Source organism: Zonotrichia leucophrys, unplaced genomic scaffold (genome assembly GCF_028769735.1).
Source record: "Zonotrichia leucophrys gambelii isolate GWCS_2022_RI unplaced genomic scaffold, RI_Zleu_2.0 Scaffold_64_270646, whole genome shotgun sequence".
NCBI lineage: Eukaryota > Metazoa > Chordata > Aves > Passeriformes > Passerellidae > Zonotrichia > Zonotrichia leucophrys.
The window spans coordinates 161,553-184,777 of NW_026992269.1; the positions used below are offsets into that span (position 1 = coordinate 161,553).

Here is a 23,225-nt window from a genome sequence, read left to right on the forward strand (position 1 = left end):
CCTTTATTTGGGTTTAACCACACCCACATTTCCTTACGTGGATTTAGCCACACCCACTTTTGCCATATTTAGGCTTGGCCACACCCTCTTTGTGTCCTAAACCCCGCCCACTTTAAGCCACACCCCAAATTCCCTATTTTGATTTAACCCCGCCCCTTTTCCCAAACAAGCCCCGCCCCCGCTGACCTGTGGGCGTGTCCGGTCGGGGTGGGCGTGGCCGGGGCGGGCACAGGAAGCGCCTGCTGAGGCCGCAGCTGAGGCAGCGCTGGATGAGGCGGGGCTGGCCACGCCCTGGGGCGGGGCAGGGGGCGGGGTCAGGCCCGGACACGCCCACAAGGCTCCAGGGATGTCACAGAAAAGCCAAAAATCCCCAAAAAAAAACCCAAAATTCCCCAAAAATCCCCCCAAAAACTGCTCCAAAATCCCCCCAAAATCCCCCCAAAATCCCCCCAAAAACTGCCCCAAAATCCCCCCAAAATCCCCCAAAAACTGCCCCAAAATCCCCCCAAAATCCCCCCAAAAACTGCCCCAAAATTCCCCAAAAATACCCCAAAAACTGCTCCAAAACTCCCCAAAAATCCCCCAAAAACTGCCCCAAAATTCCCCCAAAAATCCCCAAAAACTGCCCCAAAATCCCCCCAAAATTCCGCAAAAATCCCCCAAAAACTGCTCCAAAATCCCCCTCAAATCCCCCCAAAAACCCCCCAAAATCCCCCCAAAAACTGCCCCAAAATTCCCCAAAAATCCCCCCAAAAACTGCCCCAAAAACTGTTTCAAAATCCCCCTCAAATCCCCCAAAATTCCCCCAAAAACTGCCCCAAAATCCCCCCAAAAACTGCCCCAAAATACCCCCAAAATTCCCCAAAAACTGCCCCAAAATTCCCCCAAAAACTGCCCCAAAATTCCCCCAAAATTCCCCCAAAAACTGCTCCAAAATTACCCAAAAATCCCCCAAAAACTGCCCCAAAAATCCCCCAAAAACTGCCCCAAAATCCCCCAAAAACTGACCCAAAAACCCCCCAAAATCTGCCCCAAAATCCCCCCAAAATTCCCCCTAAAAACTGCCCCAAAATTCCCCCAAAAACTGCCCCAAAATCCCCCCAAAAACTGCCCCAAAATCCCCCAAAAACTGCCCCAAAATCCCCCAAAATTCCCCAAAAACTGCCCCAAAATTCCCCAAAAATCCCCCCAAAATCTCCCCAAAATTCCCCAAAAAGTGCCCCAAAATTCCCCCAAAAAATCCCCCAAAATTCCCCAAAAATCCCCAAAAAAACCCCAAAATTCCCAAAAATTCCCCCAAAAACTGCCCAAAATCCCCCCCAAATCCCCCCAAAAATCCCCCAAATCCCCACGAATCAACCCAAACTCCCCCAAAATCCAATCAATTCCCCCAAAACTCCACAAATCCTCCCAAAATCTCCAGGAAATTCCCCAAAATCCAATAAATTCCCCCCAAATCCCACCCAAAATCCCCAAAACTCCACAAATCCCAGGTCCTCCCAAAATCCCCTCAAAAATCCCAAAAAATCTCCCCCAAAAAAATCCCGAAATTCCCCAAAATTCCCCAAAAATCCCGAATTTCTCCCCAAATTTCACCTCGGATCCGGATCCCGCTCCCGTCCCCGGGCGCCTGCAGGGAGCAGCAGCGGCGGCACAGGCGGCGCTTGACAGAGGGGGACCTGAAATAAATAAAATTAAAATAAATTAAAATAAAAATAAATTAAATTAAATAACCCAGAACACCCCACAGGCGGCGCTTCACCGATGGGGACCTGAAATAAATAAAATAAAATAAAATAAAATAAATATAAATTAAATTAAATTAAATAACCCAGAACACCCCACAGGCGGCGCTTCACTGATGGGGACCTGAAAAAATAAATAAATTAAATTAAATTAAATTAAATTAAATTAAATTAAATTAAATTAAATTAAATAACCCAGAACACCCCACAGGCGGCGCTTGACAGAGGGGGACCTGAAATAAATAAAATAAAAATAAATTAAAATAAAATTAAATTAAATAACCCAGAACACCCCACAGGCGGCGCTTCACCGAGGGGGACCTGGAATAAATAAAATAAAATAAAATAAAATAAAATAAAATAAAATAAAATAAAATAAAATAAAATAAAATAAAATAAAATAAAATAAATTAAAATAAATTAAATTAAATCCCCAAATCCCCCCAAAATCCTCCCCAAAAACCTCCCAAATCCCCCAAAATTCCCCAAAACCCTAAAAAATCCCCCCAATTTCCACCGCAAACCCACCAAAAAACCTCCAAAAAAATCCCTCAAACCCCCCAAAACCCCCCCAAACCCCCTCAAAACCCCTCAAATTTTTCCTCCCCACCCCCCAGAACCCCTCAAATCCCCCAAAATCCCCCCAAAATCCCCCCAAAAAATTCCCAAATCCCTGAAAATTGTCCCAAATCCCCCCCAAAATCCCAAAAAATCCCCCCAAATCCCCTCAATTTCCACCCCAAATCCTCACAAAAATCCCCCAATTTCCACCCCAAACCCACCACAAAACCTCCAAAAAATCCCTCAAAACCCCCCCAAACCCCCCTCAAAACCCCTCAAATTTTTCCTCCCGACCCCCCAGAATCCCCCAAATCCCCCAGAATCCCCCGCAAAAAACTCCCAAATCCCTGAAAATTGTCCCAAATCTCCCCCAAAAATCCCCAAAATCCCAAAAAATCCCCCCAAATCCCCTCAATTTCCACCCCAAATCCTCACAAAAATCCCCAATTTCCACCCCAAACCCCCCTCAAAACCCCTCAAATTTTTCCTCCCCACCCCCCAGAATTCCCTAGATCCCCTCAAAATCCCCAAATCACCCAGAATACCCCCAAATCCCTGAAAATTGTCCCAAATCCCCCCCAAAATCCCCAAAAATTCCCCAATTTCCACCCCAAACCCACCACAAAACCTCCAAAAAATCCCTCAAACCCCCCCAAAACCCCCCCAAACCCCCCTCAAAACCCCTCAATTTTTTCCTCCCGACCCCCCAGAATCCCCCAAAATCCCAAATTCCCCCAAAATTCCCCAAAATCCCCCAAATCTCTCACATGCGCAGCACGAGGCGCCGCCCCGCCGCCCGCTGGGTGCGGAGCAGGAACCGGGACAGGCCCGGGGCCACCGGGAGGGACCAATGAGCGGCCTGGGGGGGGAACGGGGGAAATCGGGATTGGGGAATTCGGGATATTTGGGATTTTTTCGGGGTTTTTTCGGGGTTTTTTGGGGATTTTTCGGGGATTTTTTTGGGCTTTTTGGGGGATTTTTAAGGGGTTTTTTGGGAATTTTTGGGGATTTTTAGGGGTTTTTTTTGGGGATTTTTGGGGATTTTTTAGGGATTTTTTCGGTTTTTTTGGGGGGATTTTTGGGGGTTTTTTGGGGATTTTTTTAGGGGATTTTTGGGGATTTTTAGGAGTTTTTTGTGCTTTTTGGGGGATTTTTGGGGATTTTTTGGGGTTTTTTAGGGATTTTTTGGGGTTTTTTTGGAGTTTTTTTGGGGATTTTTTAGGGATTTTTCGGGGTTTTTTGGGGATTTTTTGGGGATTTTTTAGGATTTTTTTCGGGGTTTTTTGGGGATTTTTTCGGGTTTTTTTTTGGGATTTTTTGGGGATTTTTTCGGGGTTTTTTGGGGGTTTTTTGGAATTTTTTGGGGATTTTTTGGGGGGTTTTTTGGGCTTATTTGGGGATTTTTAGGGGTTTTGGGGGGATTTTTTCGGGGTTTTTTTGGGATTTTTTGGGGATTTTTAGGGGTTTTTTGGGGTATTTTTAGGGGTTTTTTGGGATTTTTTTGGGATTTTTTCCGGGTTTTTTTTGGGCTTATTTGGGATTTTTAGGGGTTTTTTTGGAGGATTTTTAGGGGTTTTTTGGGCTTTTTTGGGGATTTTTTAGGGGTTTTTTGGGGGTAGTTTGAGGCATTTTAGGGGATTTGTGGGGGATTCTTTCGGGATTTTTTGGGGGACTTTTGGGATTTTTTGGGAGATTCCTAGGGGAGTTTTGGGGATTTCTTGGAGATTTTTTGAGGTATGAGGGGATTTTGAAGGATTTTGGGGCATTTTTGGGGATTTGGGAGCAGATTTTGGGGTTTTTTGGGGATTTTGGGGCGCAAACCCCTCCCCAAACACCCCCGACCCCCGAGGACTCCCAAAAATCCCCAGAATTTCCCCAAATTTCCCTAAAATTTCCCCAAATTCCCACCTGGAACAGGAAGTTCAGCCTCTGCAGCGCCTCCCGGTCCTTCACGGGCGCCGCCATCTTCTCCTTAGCCCCGCCCCTCGTGGGCGTGGCCGCCGCTCCTCATTGGTCAGCGCTTCAAGGCGTGGGCGTGGCTTTGTTTTGGCGTTACGTCACCTCCGGGACGGTTTTGGGGTCCCCTCTCCCCATTTGGGGACCCCGGGTTGGGAATTTGTTCCCCAAAATCCCAAATTTTCCCCAAATTATCCCAATTTATCCCCAAATTATCACAAATTATTCCCGAATTTCCTAATTACCCCAGATTATCCCAAATAATTTCCAATTCTTTCCCAAATTTTTCCCAAATTACCCCCAATTTTTTTCAAATTTATCCCAAAATTATCATAATTTTTTCCCAAATTATCCCTAATTTTTTTCCAAAATTATCCCAAATTATTAATAAATTATTCCAAATTTATCCCAAATTATTCCCTAAATATCCCCAAATTACCCCAATTTATTCCCAGAATTATCCGAAAATTATCCCGAATTTATTTCCAAATATTTCCCAATTTTTCCCCAATTTATTCCCAAATTATTCCCAATTTTTCCCCAATTTATTCCCAAATTATCCCCAAACTATTCCAAGTTATCCCCAAATTATTCCCTAATTTTTCCCAGTGTTTTTCCCAAATTATCCCAAAATTATCCCAAAATATTCCCATATTATCCCCAAATTCCCAAATTATTCCCAAATTATCCCAAATTCCCGAGTCCCCTCCTGTCCCTTTGTCCCCTCCTGTCCCCAACTTCCCAATTTATTCCCAAATTATTCCCAATTTTTCCCCCAAAATTCCCAAATTTTCCCCCAAATTCTGCTGTCCCTGTCCGTGTCCCCAGTGCCACTCCCTGTCCCCGTGTCCCTCTGTCCCTCCGTGTCCCTCTGTCCCTCCGTGTCCCGTCCCTGTCCCCGTGTCCCGCTGTCCGTCCGTGTCCCTCTGTCCCTCCGTGTCCCCGTTCCCGCGTTCCGGTGCCACCCGCGCGTCCCCTCCCTGTCCCCGCCCCGACATCCCCGTGTCCCCTCCCTGTCCCCGCATTCCGATGGCCCTCGGTGTCCTCCTGTCCCTCCCCGTGTCCCTCTGTCCCTCCCCGTATCCCCACATTCCGATGTCCCTCCGTGTCCCTCTGTCGCTCCGTGTCACCCTCGTGTCCCCGTGTTTGTGTCGTTCCTGTCCCCGCCCTGTCCCCATCGGTGCCACCCCTGTCCCCTCCTCGTGTCCCCAAATTCCGGTGTCGCTCCGTGTCCCTCTGTCGCTCCCCGTGTCCCTCTGTCCCCTCCCTGTCCCTCTGTCCCTCCCGGTGTCACCCTCGTGTCCCCGTGTTTGTGTCGCTCCTGTCCCCTCCCCTCCCACCTCGTGTCCCCTCCCCTGTCCCCATGGGTGCCACCCCTGTCCCTGCCCATTTCCTGTTGTCCCCATTTCTGTCCCGGCTCTGTCCCCTCCATGTCCCCGTGTTTGTGCCGCTCCTGTCCCTCCCCTGTCCCCTCCCCGTGTCCCCACATTCCGATGTCGCTCCGTGTCACCCTCGTGTCCCCTCCCTGTCCCTCTGTCCCTCCGTGTCCCTCCCGGTGCCACCCTCGTGTCCCCGTGTTTGTGTCGTTCCTGTCCCCGCCTCTGTCCCCGCCTGTCCCCACCGGTGCCACCCCTGTCCCTCCCCGTGTCCCCACATTCCGATGTCGCTCCGTGTCCCCTCGTGTCCCCGTGTTTGTGTCGCTCCTGTCCCTCCCCTGTCCCTCCCCTGTCCCCACATTCCGATGGCCCTCCCTGTCCCTCTGTCCCTCCCCGTGTCCCCTCGTGTCCCCGTGTTTGTTTCGTTCCTGTCCCCGCCCCTGTCCCCTCCCACCCCGTGTCCCCTCCCCTGTCCCCATGGGTGCCACCCCTGTCCCCGCCGCTGTCCCCACATTCCGATGTCGCTCCGTGTCCCTCTGTCCCTCCCGGTGTCCTCCTGTCCCTCCGTGTGTCCCCCGTCCCTCCCCGTGTCCCCACATTCCGATGTCGCTCCGTGTCCCTCTGTCCCTCTGTCCCTCCCCGTGCCACCCTCGTGTCCCCGTGTTTGTGTCGCTCCTGTCCCCTCCTCTGTCCCCGCCTGTCCCCAGCGGTGCCACCCCTGTCCCCGCCCATTTCCTGTTGTCCCCATCTCTGTCCCCGCTCTATCCCGGCTCTATCCCGGCTCTATCCCGGCTCTGTCCCGGTTCTATCCCGGCTCTATCCCGGCTCTATCCCGGCTCTATCCCGGCTCTGTCCCGGCTCTATCCCGGCTCTATCCCGGCTCTATCCCGGCTCTGTCCCGGGTCTATCCCGGCTCTGTCCCGGCTCTGTCCCGGCTCTGTCCCGGCTCTGTCCCGGCTCTGTCCCGGCTCTGTCCCGGTTCTATCCCGGCTCTATCCCGGTCCTGTCCCGGCTCTATCCCGGCTCTATCCCGGTTCTATCCCGGTCCTGTCCCCTCCCGTCCCCATCCCTGTCCCCAATGTCCCCCTCCGTGCCCCCCCAGCGCGGTCCCCTGGCCCTGCTGGCCGCGGCCACCTCGTGTCCCCTCTGTCGCTGTCCCCTGGAGGACCCGGTGCTGCTGCCGTGCGAGCACCGCTGCTGCCGCCGCTGCCTGCTGGCCCCGGGGCTGTCCCCGTCCCCGGGGGTGTCCCCGCTGTCCCCGGGGGTGTCCCCGGGGGTGTCCCCGCCGTGTCCCCTCCTGTGTCCCCAATGTCGCCGTCCCTGCGCTCCCGGACGCGTCCGCACCGCGGTGGCGCTGGCGGTGGAGGCGCGGATCGCGCGCAGGCTGGCGGGGCACGGCAGCGACACCGGAGGGGACAAAAGCGACAAAAGTGACAAAAGCGGCACCGGAGGTGGCACCGAGGGGACGGCGAGGAGACGGCGCCGGAACGGGACCAGGTGCGGGTGAGAATTGGGAATTTTTGGGAATTTTTGGGAAATTTTTTGGGATTTTGGGGTTTGGGGACGTGGGATCGCACGGAGGCTCGCGGGGGACAGAAGTGACAAAGGAGGGGACAAAAGTGACAAAAGTGGCACCGAGGGGACGGCGCCGAACCGGGACCAGGTGCGGGTGAGAATTGGGGGGATTTTGGAATTTTTTGGGGTTTTTTTGGGCGGATTTTGGGGTTTGGGGACATCGGGACATGGTTGGGATGGAGGGGACCGAGCTGGGGACAGGGGGGACAAAAGTGACAAAAGTGGCACCGAGGGGACACCGAGGAGACAGCACCGAGCCGGGAGGTGCAGGTGAGAATTGGGGATTTTTGGGAAATTTTTTGGGGAATTTTGGGGTTTGGGGACATCGGGACATGGTTGGGATGGAGGGGACAGAGGGGACATGAGGGTGGCAGAGGGGACAAAAGTGACAAAAGTGGCACCGAGGAGATGGCGCCAGAACGGGACGAGGTGCGGGTGAGAATTGGGGAATTTTGGAATTTTTTTGAGGTTTTTTGGGTTTTTTTTTGGGATTTTGGGACATGGGGATGTGCGGGAGATGGAGGGGACAGAGCTGGGGACAGGGGGGGTGACAGAGGGGACACAGAGGTGGCACCGAGGGGACAGCGAGGAGAACCGCAAGGTGCAGGTGAGAATTGGGAAATTTTCGGGAATTTTTGGGGTTTTTTGGGCGGATTTTGGGGGAATTTTTGGGGATTTTTGGGTGGATTTTGGGGTTTGGGGGCATGGGATGGCGCGGAGGCTCGCGGGGGACAGAAGTGACAAAGGAGGGGACAAAAGTGACAAAAGTGGCACCGAGGAGACGGCGCCGGAACGGGACCAGGTGCGGGTGAGAACTGGGAATTTTTGGGAATTTTTGGGATTTTTTGGGGTTTTTTTTTGGATTTTGGGGACATGGGATGTGCGGGAGATGGAGGGGACAGAGCTGGGGACAGAGGGGTGACAGAGGGGACACAAAAGTGACAAAGGAGGGGACAAAAGTGACAAAAGTGGCACCGAGGGGACGGCACCGAACCGGGACCAGGTGCGGGTGAGAATTGGGGAATTTTGGGGAATTTTTGAATTTTTTTGAGTTTTTTTTTTTGTTTTTTTGGGGGTTTGGGGACATCGGGACATGGTTGGGATGGAGGGGAGGTGACAAAAGTGACAAAGGAGGGGACAAAAGTGACACCGAGGGGACGGCGCCGAGCTGGAGGTGCAGGTGAGAATTGGGGATTTTTGGGGGAGAATTTGGGATTTTTTGGGGTTTTTTTGGGGGAGAATTTGGGATTTTTTGGTTTTTTTTGGGGGGAGAATTGGGGATTTTTTTGGGGATTATGGGGGAGAATTGGGGATTTTTGGGGGGTTTTATTGGGGAGAATTTGGGATTTTTGGGGGGATTTTGGGTTTGGGGACACGGGAGGGATTTGGGGACAGCGCTGAGCCGAGAGGAGCTGGTGAGATTTGAGCGTTTTGGGATTTTTTGGGGAAAATTTTGGGATTTTTTTGGGGGGAGATTTGGGAAATTTGGGGATTTTTTTGAGGGAGATTTGGGATTTTTGTGACTTTTTGGGGGGAAATTTGGGGATTTTTGGGGTTTGGGGACCCGGAGGGGATTTGGCGACAAACAAAGGGACAGGGGATGGAGGAGAAGATTTGGGGTGAAATTTGGGGATTTATGGAAATTTTTGGGGATTTTTTGGGGGGGAATTTGATGAAATTTTGAGGATTTTTTAGGGGGGTTTTTGGGGAGAATTCGGGGATTTTTGGGGGGGATTTTTTGGGGTGCTCAGGTGGGATTTGGGCACTTTCAGAAGATTTTTGAATTTTGGGCCAATTTGGGGCCAAACCCGGGGTGGGGGAGGGGAGCAGAACAACACAACAAAAACCCCAAAATTGAAATTTTTAGGAATTTTTAAGGAATTTTTTGGGGGTGTCCCCTCCCCCCTCACGTGCCGCCGGTGACGTCACTGTCCCCGCCCCTCCCCCGCCCGGCCCGGTGACATTTTTGTCATTTTTGGGGGGTGACAAATTTTTGTTTATTCGCTCCCCAATTTTTTTTTTTTGCCCCTCCCCCCCCCCAACCCCAAAATTTTTTTGGATTTTTTTTGGGAGAGGGAATTTTTTATTTTTAATTTTTGGTGATTTTTTGGGTGATTTTGAAAATTTTTGTGATTTTTTTTTTCTCTTTTTCCCCCCCCACAGCCTCGGGGCCCAACTGCGAGCGGACGCCGCCCCTCCCCCACCCGCGGCCGCCCCTCCCCCACAATAAAATCTCGTCCCCTCCCCCCCCTTTGGTCGCCGCTGTCGCTTTAAATGGGGGGGGGGGGAGGGGACCCCGAAATTGGGGTGGGGGAGGGGCGGGGTTGGGGCTTTTGGGGTGTCCCGGGGAAATTTTGGGGTCTCCAGGTGAATTTTGGGATGAAATTTTGGGGTCCCCGTGACGTTTTTGTGGTTTCCAGGTGAATTTTGGGGTCCCCAATAACATTTTTGGGATCTCCAAGTGAATTTTTGGGGTCCTCGTGAATTTTTGGGGTTTCCAGGTGAATTTTGGGGTCCCAAATGACATTTTTGGGGTGTCCCCCAGTGAATTTTGGGTCCCCATGTGAAATTTGGGGTCCCCAGGTGAATTTTTGGGGTCCCCATGTGAAATTTTGGGGTCCCCCAGTGAATTTTTGGGGTCCCCCAGTGAAATTTTGGGGTCCCCCAGTGAAATTTTGGGGTTTCCAGGTGAATTTTTGGGGTTTCCAGGTGAAATTTTGGCGTCCCGGTGAATTTTTGGGATCTCCAGGTGAATTTTTGGGGTCCCCGTGACGTTTTTGGGGTTTCCAGGTGAATTTTGGGGTGAATTTTTGGGGTCCCTCAGTGAAATTTTGGGGTCTCCAGGTGAATTTTTGGGGTCTCCAAGTGAATTTTTGGGGTCTCCCAGTGAATTTTTGGGGTTTCCCAGTGAATTTTTAGGGTCCCCAGTGACGTTTTGGGGTTTCCGGGTGAATTTTTGGGGTCCCCCAGTGAAATTTTGGGGTCTCCCAGTGAATTTTTGGGGTCCCCGTGACGTTTTTGGGGTTTCCAGGTGAATTTTGGGGTGAATTTTTGGGGTCCCCCAGTGAAATTTTGGGGTCTCCATGTGACGTTTTTGGGGTCTCCAAGTGAATTTTTGGGGTCCCCATGTGAATTTTTGGGGTCTCCAGGTGAAATTTTTGGGGTCCCCCAGTGAAATTTTGGGGTCCCCAGGTGAATTTTTGGGGTCCCCAATGATATTTTTGGGGTCTCCAGGTGAATTTTTAGGATTTCCAGGTGAATTTTTGGGGTCCCCAGGTGTGAATTTTTGGGGGGTTTAGGATTCAACCCCAGGCAGTGAAATTTTGGAATTTTTGGGGTTGAAATTCCGGAATTTTGGGGCCAAAACGCCGAAATTTTCAGATAAAATTCAGGAATTTTGGCCCTAAAACCCAGGAATTTTTAGGCTGAAATTCTGGAATTTTGGGGATAAAACTCCTGAATTTTGGCCCTAAAACGCAGGAATTTCTGAGCTGAAACTCCGGAATTTTTGCGGTTACAATTCTGGAATTTTGGGGCTAAAATGCCGAAATTTTCAGTGTTGAAACTCCAGAATTTGGGAGCAAAAATCTGGAATTTTGGCCCTCAAACTCAGGAATTTTGGGGGTAAAACTCCAGAATTTGGGAGAAAAAAACCCGGAATTTTTAGGGATGAAACTTTGGAATTTTTAGGGATGAAACTTTGGAATTTTGGCATCAAAGCCCCAAAATTTTGTCCCTAAAGCCCCAAATTTTTGGTCCTAAACCTTGAAATTTTAACCCTAAAACTCGTAAAATTTGGAACTAAACCCCCTAAAATTTTGGCCATAAATCCCCCAAATTTTAACCCCAAAACTCCCAAATTTTTGGTCCTAAAGCTCCCAAATGTTGGGACTAAAATTCCAAAATTTTGTGTCTAAAGCCCTGAAATTTTAACCCCGAAACTCCCGAATTTTAACCCTAAACCTCCCAAATTTTGTTTCTAAACTCCGGAATTTTCAGCCCCAAATTTTGGGACTAAAATCTGGAATTTTCAGCCCCAACACCCTGAAATTTTAACCCTTTAAATTCCCGAATTTTTAACCCTTAAATTCCAGAACTTTAACCCCTAAACCCCCAAATTTTGGCTCCGACCCCCTTAAATTTTAACCCTTAAATTCTCGAATTTTGAACCCTTTCAATTCCATAATTTTCAACCACAAACCCCCCAAATTTTGGTCCAAAATCCCCAAATTTTAACCCCAAAACCCCCAAATTTCGGCTCGGACCCCCTGAAATTTTAACCCTTAAATTCCCGAATTTTTAACCCTTTAAATTCCAGAATTTTAACCCCAAATCCCCCAAATTTTAACCCTAAAACTCCCAAATTTCAACCCCAAAACCCCCAAATTTTGGCTTGAACCCCCTGAATTTTTAACCCTTTAAATTCCCGAATTTTTAACCCTTTAAATTCCAGAAATTTTAACCCTTTAAATTCCAGAATTTTTAACCCTTTAAATTCCAGAATTTTAACCCCAAAACCCCCAAATTTTGGCTCCGACCCCCTGAATTTTTAACCCTTTAAATTCCAGAATTTTAACCCCAAAACTCCCAAATTTTGGCTCTGACCCCCTGAAATTTTAACCCTTAAATTCCCGAATTTTTAACCCTTTAAATTCCAGAATTTTTAACCCTTCAATTCCAGAATTTTAACCCCAAAACCCCCAAATTTCGGCTTGAACCCCCTGAAATTTTAACCCTTAAATTCCAGAAATTTTAACCCCAAAACCCCCAAATTTCAGCTCCGTCCCCCGAAATTTTAACCCTTAAATTCCAGAATTTTTAACCCTTTAAATTCCCGAATTTTTAACCCCAACCCCCCCCCTCCCCCCGTTACTTCCGGGTGGGGGAGGGGCGGGGCCCCCTCAGTGCTCCATGGCCGCGGGCGGGGGGGGCGGGGCCGCGGGGTGCTGGGGGCGGGGCTGAGCCCTCGGCCCCGCCCCCTCCTCCCCCCCTCGCCCCTCCCCCTCCCCGCGCCGCCCCCGGCCCCGTTTGTGGCCGCGGATGCAATGGAGGTGCCCGCAGCTCCCCTCCCCCACCCCGCCCGGGCCCCGCCCCCCGCCCGGGCCCCGCCCCTCGCCCTGGCCCCGCCCCTGCTGCCCCTCCCCCCGCTCTTCCTCCTCCTCCTCCTCCTCCTCCTCCTCTTCCTCGCTCTCCGAGGAGCTCTCGCCGAACGCCCGCGGCTTCTCGTAGATGCAGCAGCCTGGAAATGGGGGAATTTGGGGGGATTTAGGAGAATTTGGGGGGATTTGGGGATTTTGGGGGGCTGGGGAGGTGAGGGAGGGGCGGTTTGGGGGGTCCCAGAGGGGTTTTTGGGGGGATTTTTGGGGTTCCTGGGGAGTTTTGGGGGAGTTTGAAGCAGCCTGAAAATGGGGGGATTTGGGGCCATTTTTGGGGCTGTTTTGGGATATATTTTAGGGATATTTTGGGGATTTTCTAGGGCCATTTTTGGGGTGATTTTGGGGCATTTTTGGGGCTATTTAGGGGAAATTTAGAGGATATTTTGGGGTAATTTTGAGATCTATTTTAGGTCTATTTTGGGAATATATTTGGGGTGATTTTGGAAATATTTTGGGGCAGTTTTGGGCCATTTTTGGGGCTACTTTGGGGCCATTTTTGGGGCTATTTTGGGGCCATTTTTGGGGCTATTTTGGGGCCATTTTAGGGATATTTCAGGGCCATTTTTGGGGTGATTTGGGGGCATTTTTGGGGCCATTTTAGGGATATTTCAGGGCCATTTTTGGGGTGATTTGGGGGCATTTTTGGGGCGCTCACACTTGGAGGAGCGCCGGCCCAGGTGCTCGTTGTCCACGGTGTCGCTCGACCACTCGACCTTCTTGTCCGGCTTCCTCTTCCTCAGCTTCAGCGTCAGACTGCGGTTCTCCTGGGGGCGGGGCCACGGGGGTCACCCGGGGTCATCTGGGGTCACTCAAGGGTCATCCTGGGCTACTCAGGGGTCATTTGATGTCCCCAGGGGTCACTCGGGGTCACTTAGGGTTCCTCAGGGGTCACTTGGGGTCACTCAGAGTGACCAGGGGTCACTCAATGGTCATTTGGGGTCACTCCGGGGTCATTTTGTGTCCCCAGGGGCTCCTCCCAGTATCCAAATCCCCTCCCAGTTCATCCCAGTCACCCCCAAACCCCTCCCAGTCCAACCCAGTCCCTCCCAGTATCCCCAAAACCCCTCCCAGTCCCTCCCAGTTTCCCATCCCCCATTCCCAGTCCCTCCCATCCCTCCCATTCGCCCCCTCCAGGCCCGGTACCGGTTCCGCGGTTCCGCTCTCGGTGACGGTGGCGGTGCCGCAGCCGCCGCCGCTCTCCGCGGTCTCGGCCATGGCCGCGGGGGGGTCCCGGGGGTGTCCCCGCTGCTGGGAGGGGACGGCGCCGTTACTGGGATGGGGCGGGGGCGGAACTGGGAAGGGCCGGGCCGCTCTCGCCGCCGCCCCCGGTGCGGCGCCCGAGGCCGCCCCCACTTCCGGTGCGCAGCGCTACTTCCGGTGGGTGCGGCAGCGAATCCGCTCCCCCTGCGCGGGAGCTTCCGGTGCGCGGCACTTCCGGAGTGGTTGAGGCGGGTACGGAGGGGCGGAAGGGACAAACTTGGTCAGGGGGAGATCGCGGAGGGGAAAAAGGGGCTGGGGGCGATTTTGGGGTCGGAAAAATAAAAAAAAAATCCCAAAAAAATAAAAAATAAATCAAAATTCCGCTTTAAATTCGGGAAAGTCGCTTTTATTTCTGCTCTGGTGCAAAAACGGTCCCAAAAATGGGAAAAATCAAAATAATTCCCAAAAAAATCCCTCAAAAAATCCCCCAAAATGCCAAAAATAAAAAAAAAATCCTCAAAAAAATCCCAAAATTGACAAAAATCCCCAAAATGCCCCAAATTGGAAATTTCAGGAATCTTCCTTCTCCTGGAACCTGCGGGAAAAGGGGAGGGTTGAGGAAATTTGGGATTTTGGGGGGAAATTTGGGTTTTTTGGGGTATTTTTGGGGTTTTTTTAGGGTTAATTTTGGGGGAACTTGGGATTTTTTTGGGGGGAATTTTGGGGTTAATTTGGGGAATTTTGGGGATTTTTTGGGGGTTATTTTGGGTTAATTTGGGGTTATTTGGGATTAACTTTGGGGAATTTTTGGGGTTAATTTTCGGGAAATTTTGGCATTTTTGGGGGTTATTTTGGGATTAATTTTGGGGGAATTTTGGGGTTAATTTGGGGATATTTTCAGGTTATTTTAGGGGTTATTTTGGGGTAATTTGGGTTTTTTTTTCAGGATCATTTTGGGGATTTTTGGGGATTATTTCAGAATTATTTTGGGGTATTTTTGGGGTGAATTTGGGGAATTTTGGGGGTTATTTCTGGCTTATTTTGGGGTGAATTTTGAGGGAATTTGGGATGTTTTGGGGGGAAATTTTGGGGTTAATTTTGGGAGAATTTTTGGGGTTTTTTGGGATATTTTCAGTTTTTTTGGAGGTTATTTTGGGGGATTTTGGGAGTTATTTCTGGGTTATTTTTGGGGGTTAATTTTGGGGAATTTTTGGTGATTTTGGGGGGTTATTTTGGGGTTATTCAGGGGAATTTTGGGGTTATTTCTGGGTTATTTTCAGGTTAATTTTGGGGTTATCTGGGGGATTTTTGAGGTGGTTTTGGTTGGGTTTATTTGGGTTAATTTGGGGGATATTTTGGGGTTTTTTGGGGGTTATTTTGGGTTTTTTAAGGGGTTCATTTGGGGTTATTTTGGGGTTTTTTTTGGGATATTTTTAGGGTTATTTGGGGGTTATTTTGTGTTTTTTAAGGGGTTATTTTCGTTTTTTTTGGGGATATTTTTAGGGTTATTTGAGGGTTATTTTGTGTTTTTTAAGGGGTTATTTTCGGTTTTTTTGGGGATATTTTTGGGGTTTTTGGGGGGTTATTTTGGGTTTTTTTTGGGATATTTTTAGGGCTATTTGGGGTAAATTTAGGGGTTAATTTGGGGATATTTTGAGGTTATTTTAGGGCTATTTTGGGGTGGTTTTGGGGTGATTTTTGTGCCTGACCTGCAGCGGGGGCAGGTGTAGAAAACCGTCTGTCCTTCGTCAGCCGAGCGCATCTGCCGGGTGTGGAACCACATTCCCTGATGGGAGCACTTGGGGCACGTTCTGTCCACCTAAAATACCCAAAAAATCAAATTATTTATCCCAAAAATCAATTTATTTATCCCCAAAATCCTGGGTGGAACCATATTCCCTGATGGGAGCATTTGGGGCACGTTCTGTACACCTAAAATACCAAAAATTCAATTTATTTATCTCAAAAATCCATTTATTTATCCCCAAAATCCTGGGTGGAACCACATCCCCACGTGGGAGCATCTGGGGCACGTTCTGTCCACCTAAAATATCCAAAAATTCCATTTATTTATCCAAAAAATATCCCCAAAATTCTCATTATTCACCCCCAAATCCTGAGTGCAACCTCATCCCCACGTGGGAGCATCTGGGGCAGGTTCTGTCCACCTAAAATACCCAAAAATTCAATTTATTTATCCCAAAAATCCATTTATTTATCCCAAAAATCCTGGGTGCAACCACATCCCCACGTGGGAGCATCTGGGGCAGATTCTGTCCACCTAAAATATCAAAAAAATTCAATTTATTTATCCCAAAGTTCAATTTATTTATCCTAAAAATATCCCCCCAATCCTGGGTGGAACCACATTCCCTGATGGGAGCATTTGGGGCACGTTCTGTCCACCTAAAATACCAAAAATTCAATTTATTTATCCCAAAAATCCATTTATTTATCCCCAAAATCCTGGGTGCAACCACATCCCCACGTGGGAGCATCTGGGGCACGTTCTGTCCACCTAAAATACCAAAAATTCAATTTATTTATCCCAAAAATCCATTTATTTATCCCAAAAATATCCCCCCAATCCTGGGTGCAACCACATCCCCACGTGGGAGCATTTTGGGCACGTTCTGTCCACCTAAAATACCCAAAAATTCAATTTATTTATCCCAAAAATCCATTTATTTATCCTCAGAATCCTGGGTGGAACCACATTCCCTGATAGGAGCATTTTGGGCACGTTCTGTCCACCTAAAATATCCAAAAATTCAATTTATTTATCCCAAAAATTCCATTTATTTATCCCAAAAATTCCCCAAAATTCCTATAATTTACCCAAAATTTCCCATAATTTTTCCCAAAAAAACTCCTGTTAATGTATCCCAAAAATCCCCCAAAATTCCCTTTATTTGCCTTAAAAAATCCCAAAATTCCCTTTATTCATTCCAAAATTCCCAGTGTTCACCTAAAACACCCTAAAATTCATTTTTCCCTACAAAATTCCCGTTTTTCTCCACATTTTCCCCCAAAATTCCATTATTTTGCCACAAAAATTCCATTTTTTTGAGGGATTTTCCCCTAAATTTTTGGGGGATTTTTTCTCAAACTCCGAGGATTTATTCAGATTTTTCCCCCAATTTTTTTTTATTTTTTCCCCAATTTTGGGGGATTTTTTCCCCAATTTTTTTTTATTTTTCCCCCAATTTTTTGGGATTTTTCCCCCAATTTTTGGTGATTTTTTCCCCAATTTTTTTTTATTTTTCCCCAATTTTTTGAGATTTTTCCCCACAATTTTTTGGGATTTTTCCCCCAATTTTTTTTTATTTTTTCCCCAATTTTTGGGGATTTTTCCCCCAATTTTTTGGGATTTTTTCCCCCCAGTTTTTTGGGATATTTTCCCACAATTTTTTGGGGGATTTTTCCCTCAGATATTTTTGAGATTTTTTCCCTATTTTTTTTGGATTTTTTCCCCAATTTTTTGAGATTTTCACCCAATTATTGGTGATTTTTTCCCCAATTTTTTTTAATTTTTCCCCAATTTTTTGAGATTTTTCCCCACAATTTTTTGGGATTTTTCCCCCAATTTTTGGGATTTTTCTCCCATTTTTTTGGGATTTTTCCCCCAAATTTTTTTTATTTTTTTCTCCAATTATTTGAGATTTTTTCCCCCGTTTTTTGGGATTTTTTTCCCAATTATTTTGGGATATATTTTGGGATTTTCCCCCAATTTTTTGAGATATTTTCCCCCAATTTTTGGGGATTTTTTCCCCATTTTTTTTTTTTTTTCCCCCAATTTTTTTTATTTTTCCCCAATTTTTTGAGATTTTCCCCCCAATTTTTTTCCCAATTTTTTTTTATTTTTCCCCCAATTTTTTGAGATTTTTCCCCCAAATTTTTTTATTATTTTCCCCATTTTTTTTTTATTTTTTTCCCAATTTTTTGAGATTTTCCCCCCATTTTTTTCCCAATTTTTGGGAATTTTTTCCCCAATTTTTTTTTTTTTTTTTTCCCCAAATTTTTGGGATTTTTTTGGGATTTTTCCCCATTTTTGGGGATTTTTTCCCCCATTTTTTGGGATTTTTCCCCCAATTTTTTGGGATTTTTTCCCCATTTTTTGGATATTTTCCCACAATTTTTTGGGGGATTTTTCCCTCAGATATTTTTGAGATTTTTTCCCTATTTTTTTTGGATTTTTTCCCCAATTTTTTGGGATTTTTTCCCCAATTTTTTGGGATTTTTTCCCCAATTTTTGGGGATTTTTTCCTGAATTCTTTGGGATTTCCCCCCCAGTTTTTTGATATTTTTCCCCCAAATATTTTGGGATTTTTCCCCCAAATATTTGAGATTTTTCCCCCAATTTTTTTTTATTTTTCCCCCAATTTTTTGGGATTTTTCCCGAATTTTTTTGGGATTTCTCACCGTGGGTCCCTCCTGGGGGGCGGGGCCGCCGCCGCCCCTCCCCCCCCCGGGGCTGGAGAAGCTCCGGGAGCTCCGGAGCGAGGAACCCTCGAGATCTGGGAAAAATCCAAATTTTGGGAAAAATCAACGGGAAAAATGGGAAATTCGGGAATAATAATGGGGAAATGGGGATTGGGGGGAAAAAATGGGAATTTTAGGGGAAAAAATGGGGGAAAAAAAGGGAATTTTAGGGAAAAATGAGGGGAAAAAATTGGGGAAAAAAAGGGAATTTTAGGGAAAAATGAGGGGGAAAAAGGGGGAAAAATTGGAAAAAATGGAAATTTGGGACAAAAGAAGATTAAAAATGGGAAATTCGGGAATAATAATGGGGAAATGGGGATTGGGGGGAAAAAAACGGGGGGGAAATGGGAATTTTAGGGAAAAAACAGGGAAAAAATGGGGAAAAAAGGGAATTTTAGGGAAAAATGAGGGAAAAAATTGGGAAAAATGGGGGAAAAATAGAGGGGAAAATTGGGAAAAAATGGAAATTTGGGGAAAATATGGGGAAATGGGGATTGGGGGAAAAATGAGGGGGAAAAATGGGATTTAATGGTATTTTAATCGGATTTTAGTGGGGTTTTATGGGAATTTTAATGGAATGTTAATGCGGATTTCCATGTGATTTAATGGAATTTTTGTGTGGTTTTTTATAGGATTTTAATGGGATTTTTAATGTGGATCTTAATGAGATTTTAGTGGAACTTTAATGGGGATTTCAATGGGATCTTTTGGATTTTAATGAGATTTTAAAGGGATTTTAATGGGATTTTTTTAAAGGGGTTGTAGCGAGGTTTTAACTGGATTTTTATTGGGATTTTAATGAGGATTTTAATGGGATTTTAATGGGGATTTTTATGGAATTTTAATGGAATTTTAAAGGGACTTTAATGGGATTTTAGTGGGATTTTAATGGGGTTTTTTAAATGAGATTTTAATTGGATTTTAAAGGGACTTTTAATAGGGATTTTAATGGGGATTTTAGTGGGATTTTTAAGGGGAATTTTATTGAGATTTTGATGGGATTTTAATTGGATTTTTATAGGATTTTAAAGGGATTTTAATGAGGATTTTAATGAGATTTTTATGGCATTTTCATACAGCTTTTAATGGGATTTTAAAGGGGATTTTTAAATGGGATTTTAGTGGGATTTTTATAGGATTTTAAATGGATTTTACCGGGGATTTTAATGGGATTTTTTATGGGCTTTTAGTGAGATTTTAATGGGATTTTTTTTTTATTTTAATGGGATTTTAATGGGATTTTAATGGGATTTTAATGGAATGTAAGAGGGATTTCAGTGAGATTTTAATGGAGATTTTTATGGCATTTTAACGGGGTTTTAATGGGATTTTACTGGATTTTTATGGGATATTTCTTGAGATTTTGGGGAGGATTTTAATGGGGATTTTAATGACATTTTAATCGGATTTTAAAAGAATTTTTAATGGGATTTTTTAAAGGGATTTTAGTGGGATTTTAGAGGGGATTTTTTAAAGGGATTTTAGTGGGATTTTAGAGGGGACTTTTATGGAAATTTTAATGGAATTTTAACGGGGATTTTTACGGGATTTTAGTGCGATTTTAATAGGATTTAAAAGGGATTTTAATGGGAATTTTTTTTTTAATGGGATTTTTATAGGATTTCACAGATTTTCACAGGATTTATGGATTTTCTCGGTGTTTTTTTTATTTTTTGGATATTTTTGGCTCTTTTTGCCCCAAACCTGAGCAGAGGAGGCGGAAGGCACAGCGGGGGCCGGGTTTGATGGGATTTAATGGGATTTTAATGGGATTTTAATGGGATTTTAATGGGATTTCACAGATTTTCACAGGATTTATGGATTTTCTCGGGGTTTTTTTTGTTCATTTCCATTTTTTGGGTGTTTTTGCCCCAAACCTGAGCACAGGATGCGGAAATCACAGCGGGGGCCGGGTTTGATGGGATTTAATGGGATTTTAATGGGATTTTAATGGGATTTTTATAGATTTTCACAGGATTTACGGATTTTCTCGGGGTTTTTTTTGTTCATTTCCATTTTTTGGGTGTTTTTGCCCCAAACCTGAGCACAGGATGCGGAAATCACAGCGGGGGCAGGGCAGGGCGCTGGCGGGGCCGGGCCGGGGCAGGACGGAGCCGCACTCGGGGCAGAATTCCAGGCGGGAGCGGAACCGGGACGGGGCCGGGGGCTCCATCTGGGGGGAAACGGGGTGAGAATGGACCAGAAACAACGGAAAATAACCCCAAAAATAACCCCAAAATATCCCCAAAACCACATGAAATTAGCCACAAAAATAGCCCAAAAATACCCCCAAAATACTCCAAAAATAACAGGAAATAACCCCAAAAATGATCCAAAAAACCCCCAAAATACTCCAAGAGTACTCCCAAAGTAATGACAAAAATACCTCCCAAAATAACAGAAAATAACCGCAAAATACCCCCAAAAATAACCCCAAAACCACATGAAATTAGCCACAAAAATAGCCCAAAAATAACCTAAAAATATCCCAAAAATACTCCAAAAATAACAGGAAAATAGCCCAAAAATAACCCCAAAATACCCCCAAAAATAACCCCAAAACCACATGAAATTAACACCAAAAATAGCCCAAAAATACTCCAAAAATAACAGAAAAATAACCACAAAAATAACCCAAAAATAACCCAAAACCCACATAAAATGAACCACAAAAATAGCCCAAAAATAACCTAAAAATACACAAAAAATAACCACATAAATAACCCAAAATACCCCCATAAATAACCCAAAAACTACATGAAATTAGCCACAAAAATATCCCAAAAATAACCTAAAAATACCCCAAAAATTACAGGAAAATACCCCCAAAAATATCCCAAAAAAAACCCAAAACCACATAAAATTAGCCACAAAAATAGCCCAAAAATACTCCAAAAATAACAGGAAAATAACCCCAAAGATAACCCAAAAATATCCCAAAAATACCCCAAAAATAAGCGGAAAATAACCCAAAAATAACCCCAAAACCACATGAAATTAGCCACAAAAATAACCTAAAAATAACCTAAAAATACCCCAAAAATATCCCAAAAAACCCCAAAAACCACATAAAATTAACCCCAAAAATAGCCCAAAAATATTCCAAAAATAACAGGAAAATACCCCCAAAAATAACCCAAAAATAATCCCAAACCCACATAAAATTAGCCACAAAAATAGCCCAAAAATAACCTAAAAATACACAAAAAATAACCACAAAAATCCCCCAAAAATAACCCCAAAACCACATGAAATTAGCCACAAAAATAGCCCAAAATAACCTAAAAATATCCAAAAATACTCCAAAAATAACAGGAAAATACCCCCAAAAATATCCCAAAAACCCCAAAACCACATAAAATTAACCCCAAAATAGCCCAAAAATACTCCAAAAATAACAGGAAAATAACCCCAAACTACCCCAAAAATAACCCCAAAACCACATGAAATTAACACCAAAAATAGCCCAAAAATACTCCAAAAATAACAGAAAAATAACCACAAAAATCCCCCAAAATACCCCAAAAACAACCCCAAAAATCACATGAAAGTAACCTCAAAAATAGCCCAAAAATAACCTAAAAATACACAAAAAATAACCACAAAAATAACTCCAAAATACCCCCAAAGATAACCCCAAAACGACATAAAATTAACCACAAAAATAACCTAAAAATATCCCAAAAAGACTCCAAAAATAACAGGAAAATACCCCCAAAAATAACCCAAAAAATATCCAAAAATAACCCAAAACCCACATAAAATGAACCACAAAAATAGCCCAAAAATAACCTAAAAATATCCCAAAAATAACCTAAAAATATCCCAAAAATACTCCAAAAATTACAGGAAAATACTCCCAAAAATATCCCAAAAAACCCCAAAATCACATAAAATTAACCCAAAAATAGCCCAAAAATAACAGGAAAATAACCCCAAAAATATCCCAAAAATATCCCAAAAATATCCCAAAAATAACCCCAAACCCACATGAAATTAGACAGAAAAATATCCCAAAAATAACCTAAAAATACACAAAAAATAACCACAAAAATAACGCAAAATACCCCAAAAAATACCCCAAAATACCCCAAAAATAACCCCAGAGATACATAAAATTAACCCCAAAAATAGCCCCAAAAATACTCAAAAAATAAGAGGAAAATAACCCCAAAAATAACCCAAAAATATCCCAAAAATAACCCCAAAACCACATGAAATTAGCCACAAAAATAACCTAAAAATACACAAAAAATAACCACAAAAATCCCCCCAAAAATAACCCCAAAACCACATGAAATTAGCCACAAAAATAGCCCAAAAATAACCTAAAAATATCCCAAACCCACATGAAATTAGCCACAAAAATAGCCCAAAAATAACCTAAAAATACACAAAAAATAACCACAAAAATACCCCAAAAATATCCCAAAAATAACCCCAAAACCACATAAAATTAGCCACAAAAATAACCCAAAAATACTCCAAAAATAACAGGAAAATACCCCCAAAAATAACCCAAAAATATCCCAAAAATACCCAAAAATAAGTGGAAAATAACCCCAAAAATCACCCAAAAATATCCCAAAAATACCCCAAAAATAAGCGGAAAATAACCCCAAAAATAACCCAAAATATCCCAAAAATACCCCAAAAATAAGTGGAAAATAACCCAAAAATAACCCAAAAATATCCCAAAAATAACCCAAAACCACATGAAATTAGCCACAAAAATAGCCCAAAAATACCCCCAAAATACTCCAAAAATAACAGAAAAATACCCCCCAAAATATCCCAAAAAACCCCCAAAACCACATAAAATTAACCCCAAAAATAACAGGAAAATAACCCAAAAAATAACCCAAAATACCCCCAAAAATAACCCCAAAACCCCCAAAAATTCCCCCCAAAAAGTCCCAAAATTCCCAAATTCCTCCCTCCCACCCCCCCTTTTATCCCTCACCCCCAAAAATTCCCAAAAATTCCCCAAAATTTTCCCAAATTCCCCAAATCCGCCCCTCCCCCACCTCCTGCCGGAGCTGCCTCAACGCGCGCGGGAAACTCCTCAAGCCCCGCCCCTTCCTTGACGTCACTTCCGCTCCCTCCCTAACCGGAAGCTAACTCTGGGGAGCGCTTAATTAACACTTAATTAAATCATTACGGAGTTAATTACG

General features: G+C 45.0%; 4 protein-coding genes across 4 annotated transcripts; 1 reads left to right on the forward strand and 3 right to left on the reverse strand.

Moving 5' to 3' along the window:
• Positions 1–118: 118 nt before the first annotated feature.
• On the reverse strand, positions 119–4,786 carry RPP21 (ribonuclease P/MRP subunit p21). The gene is made up of 4 exons (XM_064737500.1): positions 4,215–4,786; positions 3,074–3,165; positions 1,597–1,679; positions 119–291 (listed from the first exon to the last, which is right to left on the reverse strand). Exons 1-4 carry the CDS (start codon positions 4,269–4,271, stop codon positions 134–136), a joined length of 390 nt encoding a protein of 129 aa, XP_064593570.1. The 5' UTR covers positions 4,272–4,786; the 3' UTR covers positions 119–133.
• A 1,764-nt stretch (positions 4,787–6,550) lies between these two features.
• LOC135460594 (RING finger protein 39-like) lies at positions 6,551–9,443 on the forward strand. The gene is made up of 2 exons (XM_064737483.1): positions 6,551–7,135; positions 9,377–9,443. The coding sequence occupies exons 1-2, from the start codon at positions 6,717–6,719 to the stop codon at positions 9,441–9,443; spliced, it is 486 nt and encodes a 161-aa protein (XP_064593553.1). The 5' UTR covers positions 6,551–6,716.
• A 2,671-nt stretch (positions 9,444–12,114) lies between these two features.
• On the reverse strand, positions 12,115–13,742 carry PPP1R11 (protein phosphatase 1 regulatory inhibitor subunit 11). The gene is made up of 3 exons (XM_064737484.1): positions 13,513–13,742; positions 13,025–13,133; positions 12,115–12,452 (listed from the first exon to the last, which is right to left on the reverse strand). The coding sequence occupies exons 1-3, from the start codon at positions 13,582–13,584 to the stop codon at positions 12,115–12,117; spliced, it is 519 nt and encodes a 172-aa protein (XP_064593554.1). The 5' UTR covers positions 13,585–13,742.
• Positions 13,743–13,979: 237 nt separating this feature from the next.
• On the reverse strand, positions 13,980–23,206 carry POLR1H (RNA polymerase I subunit H). Its single transcript, XM_064737494.1, has 5 exons — positions 23,079–23,206; positions 20,092–20,224; positions 17,992–18,086; positions 15,279–15,388; positions 13,980–14,164 (listed from the first exon to the last, which is right to left on the reverse strand). Exons 2-5 carry the CDS (start codon positions 20,222–20,224, stop codon positions 14,140–14,142), a joined length of 363 nt encoding a protein of 120 aa, XP_064593564.1. The 5' UTR covers positions 23,079–23,206; the 3' UTR covers positions 13,980–14,139.
• Between the last annotated feature and the right edge of the window lie 19 nt (positions 23,207–23,225).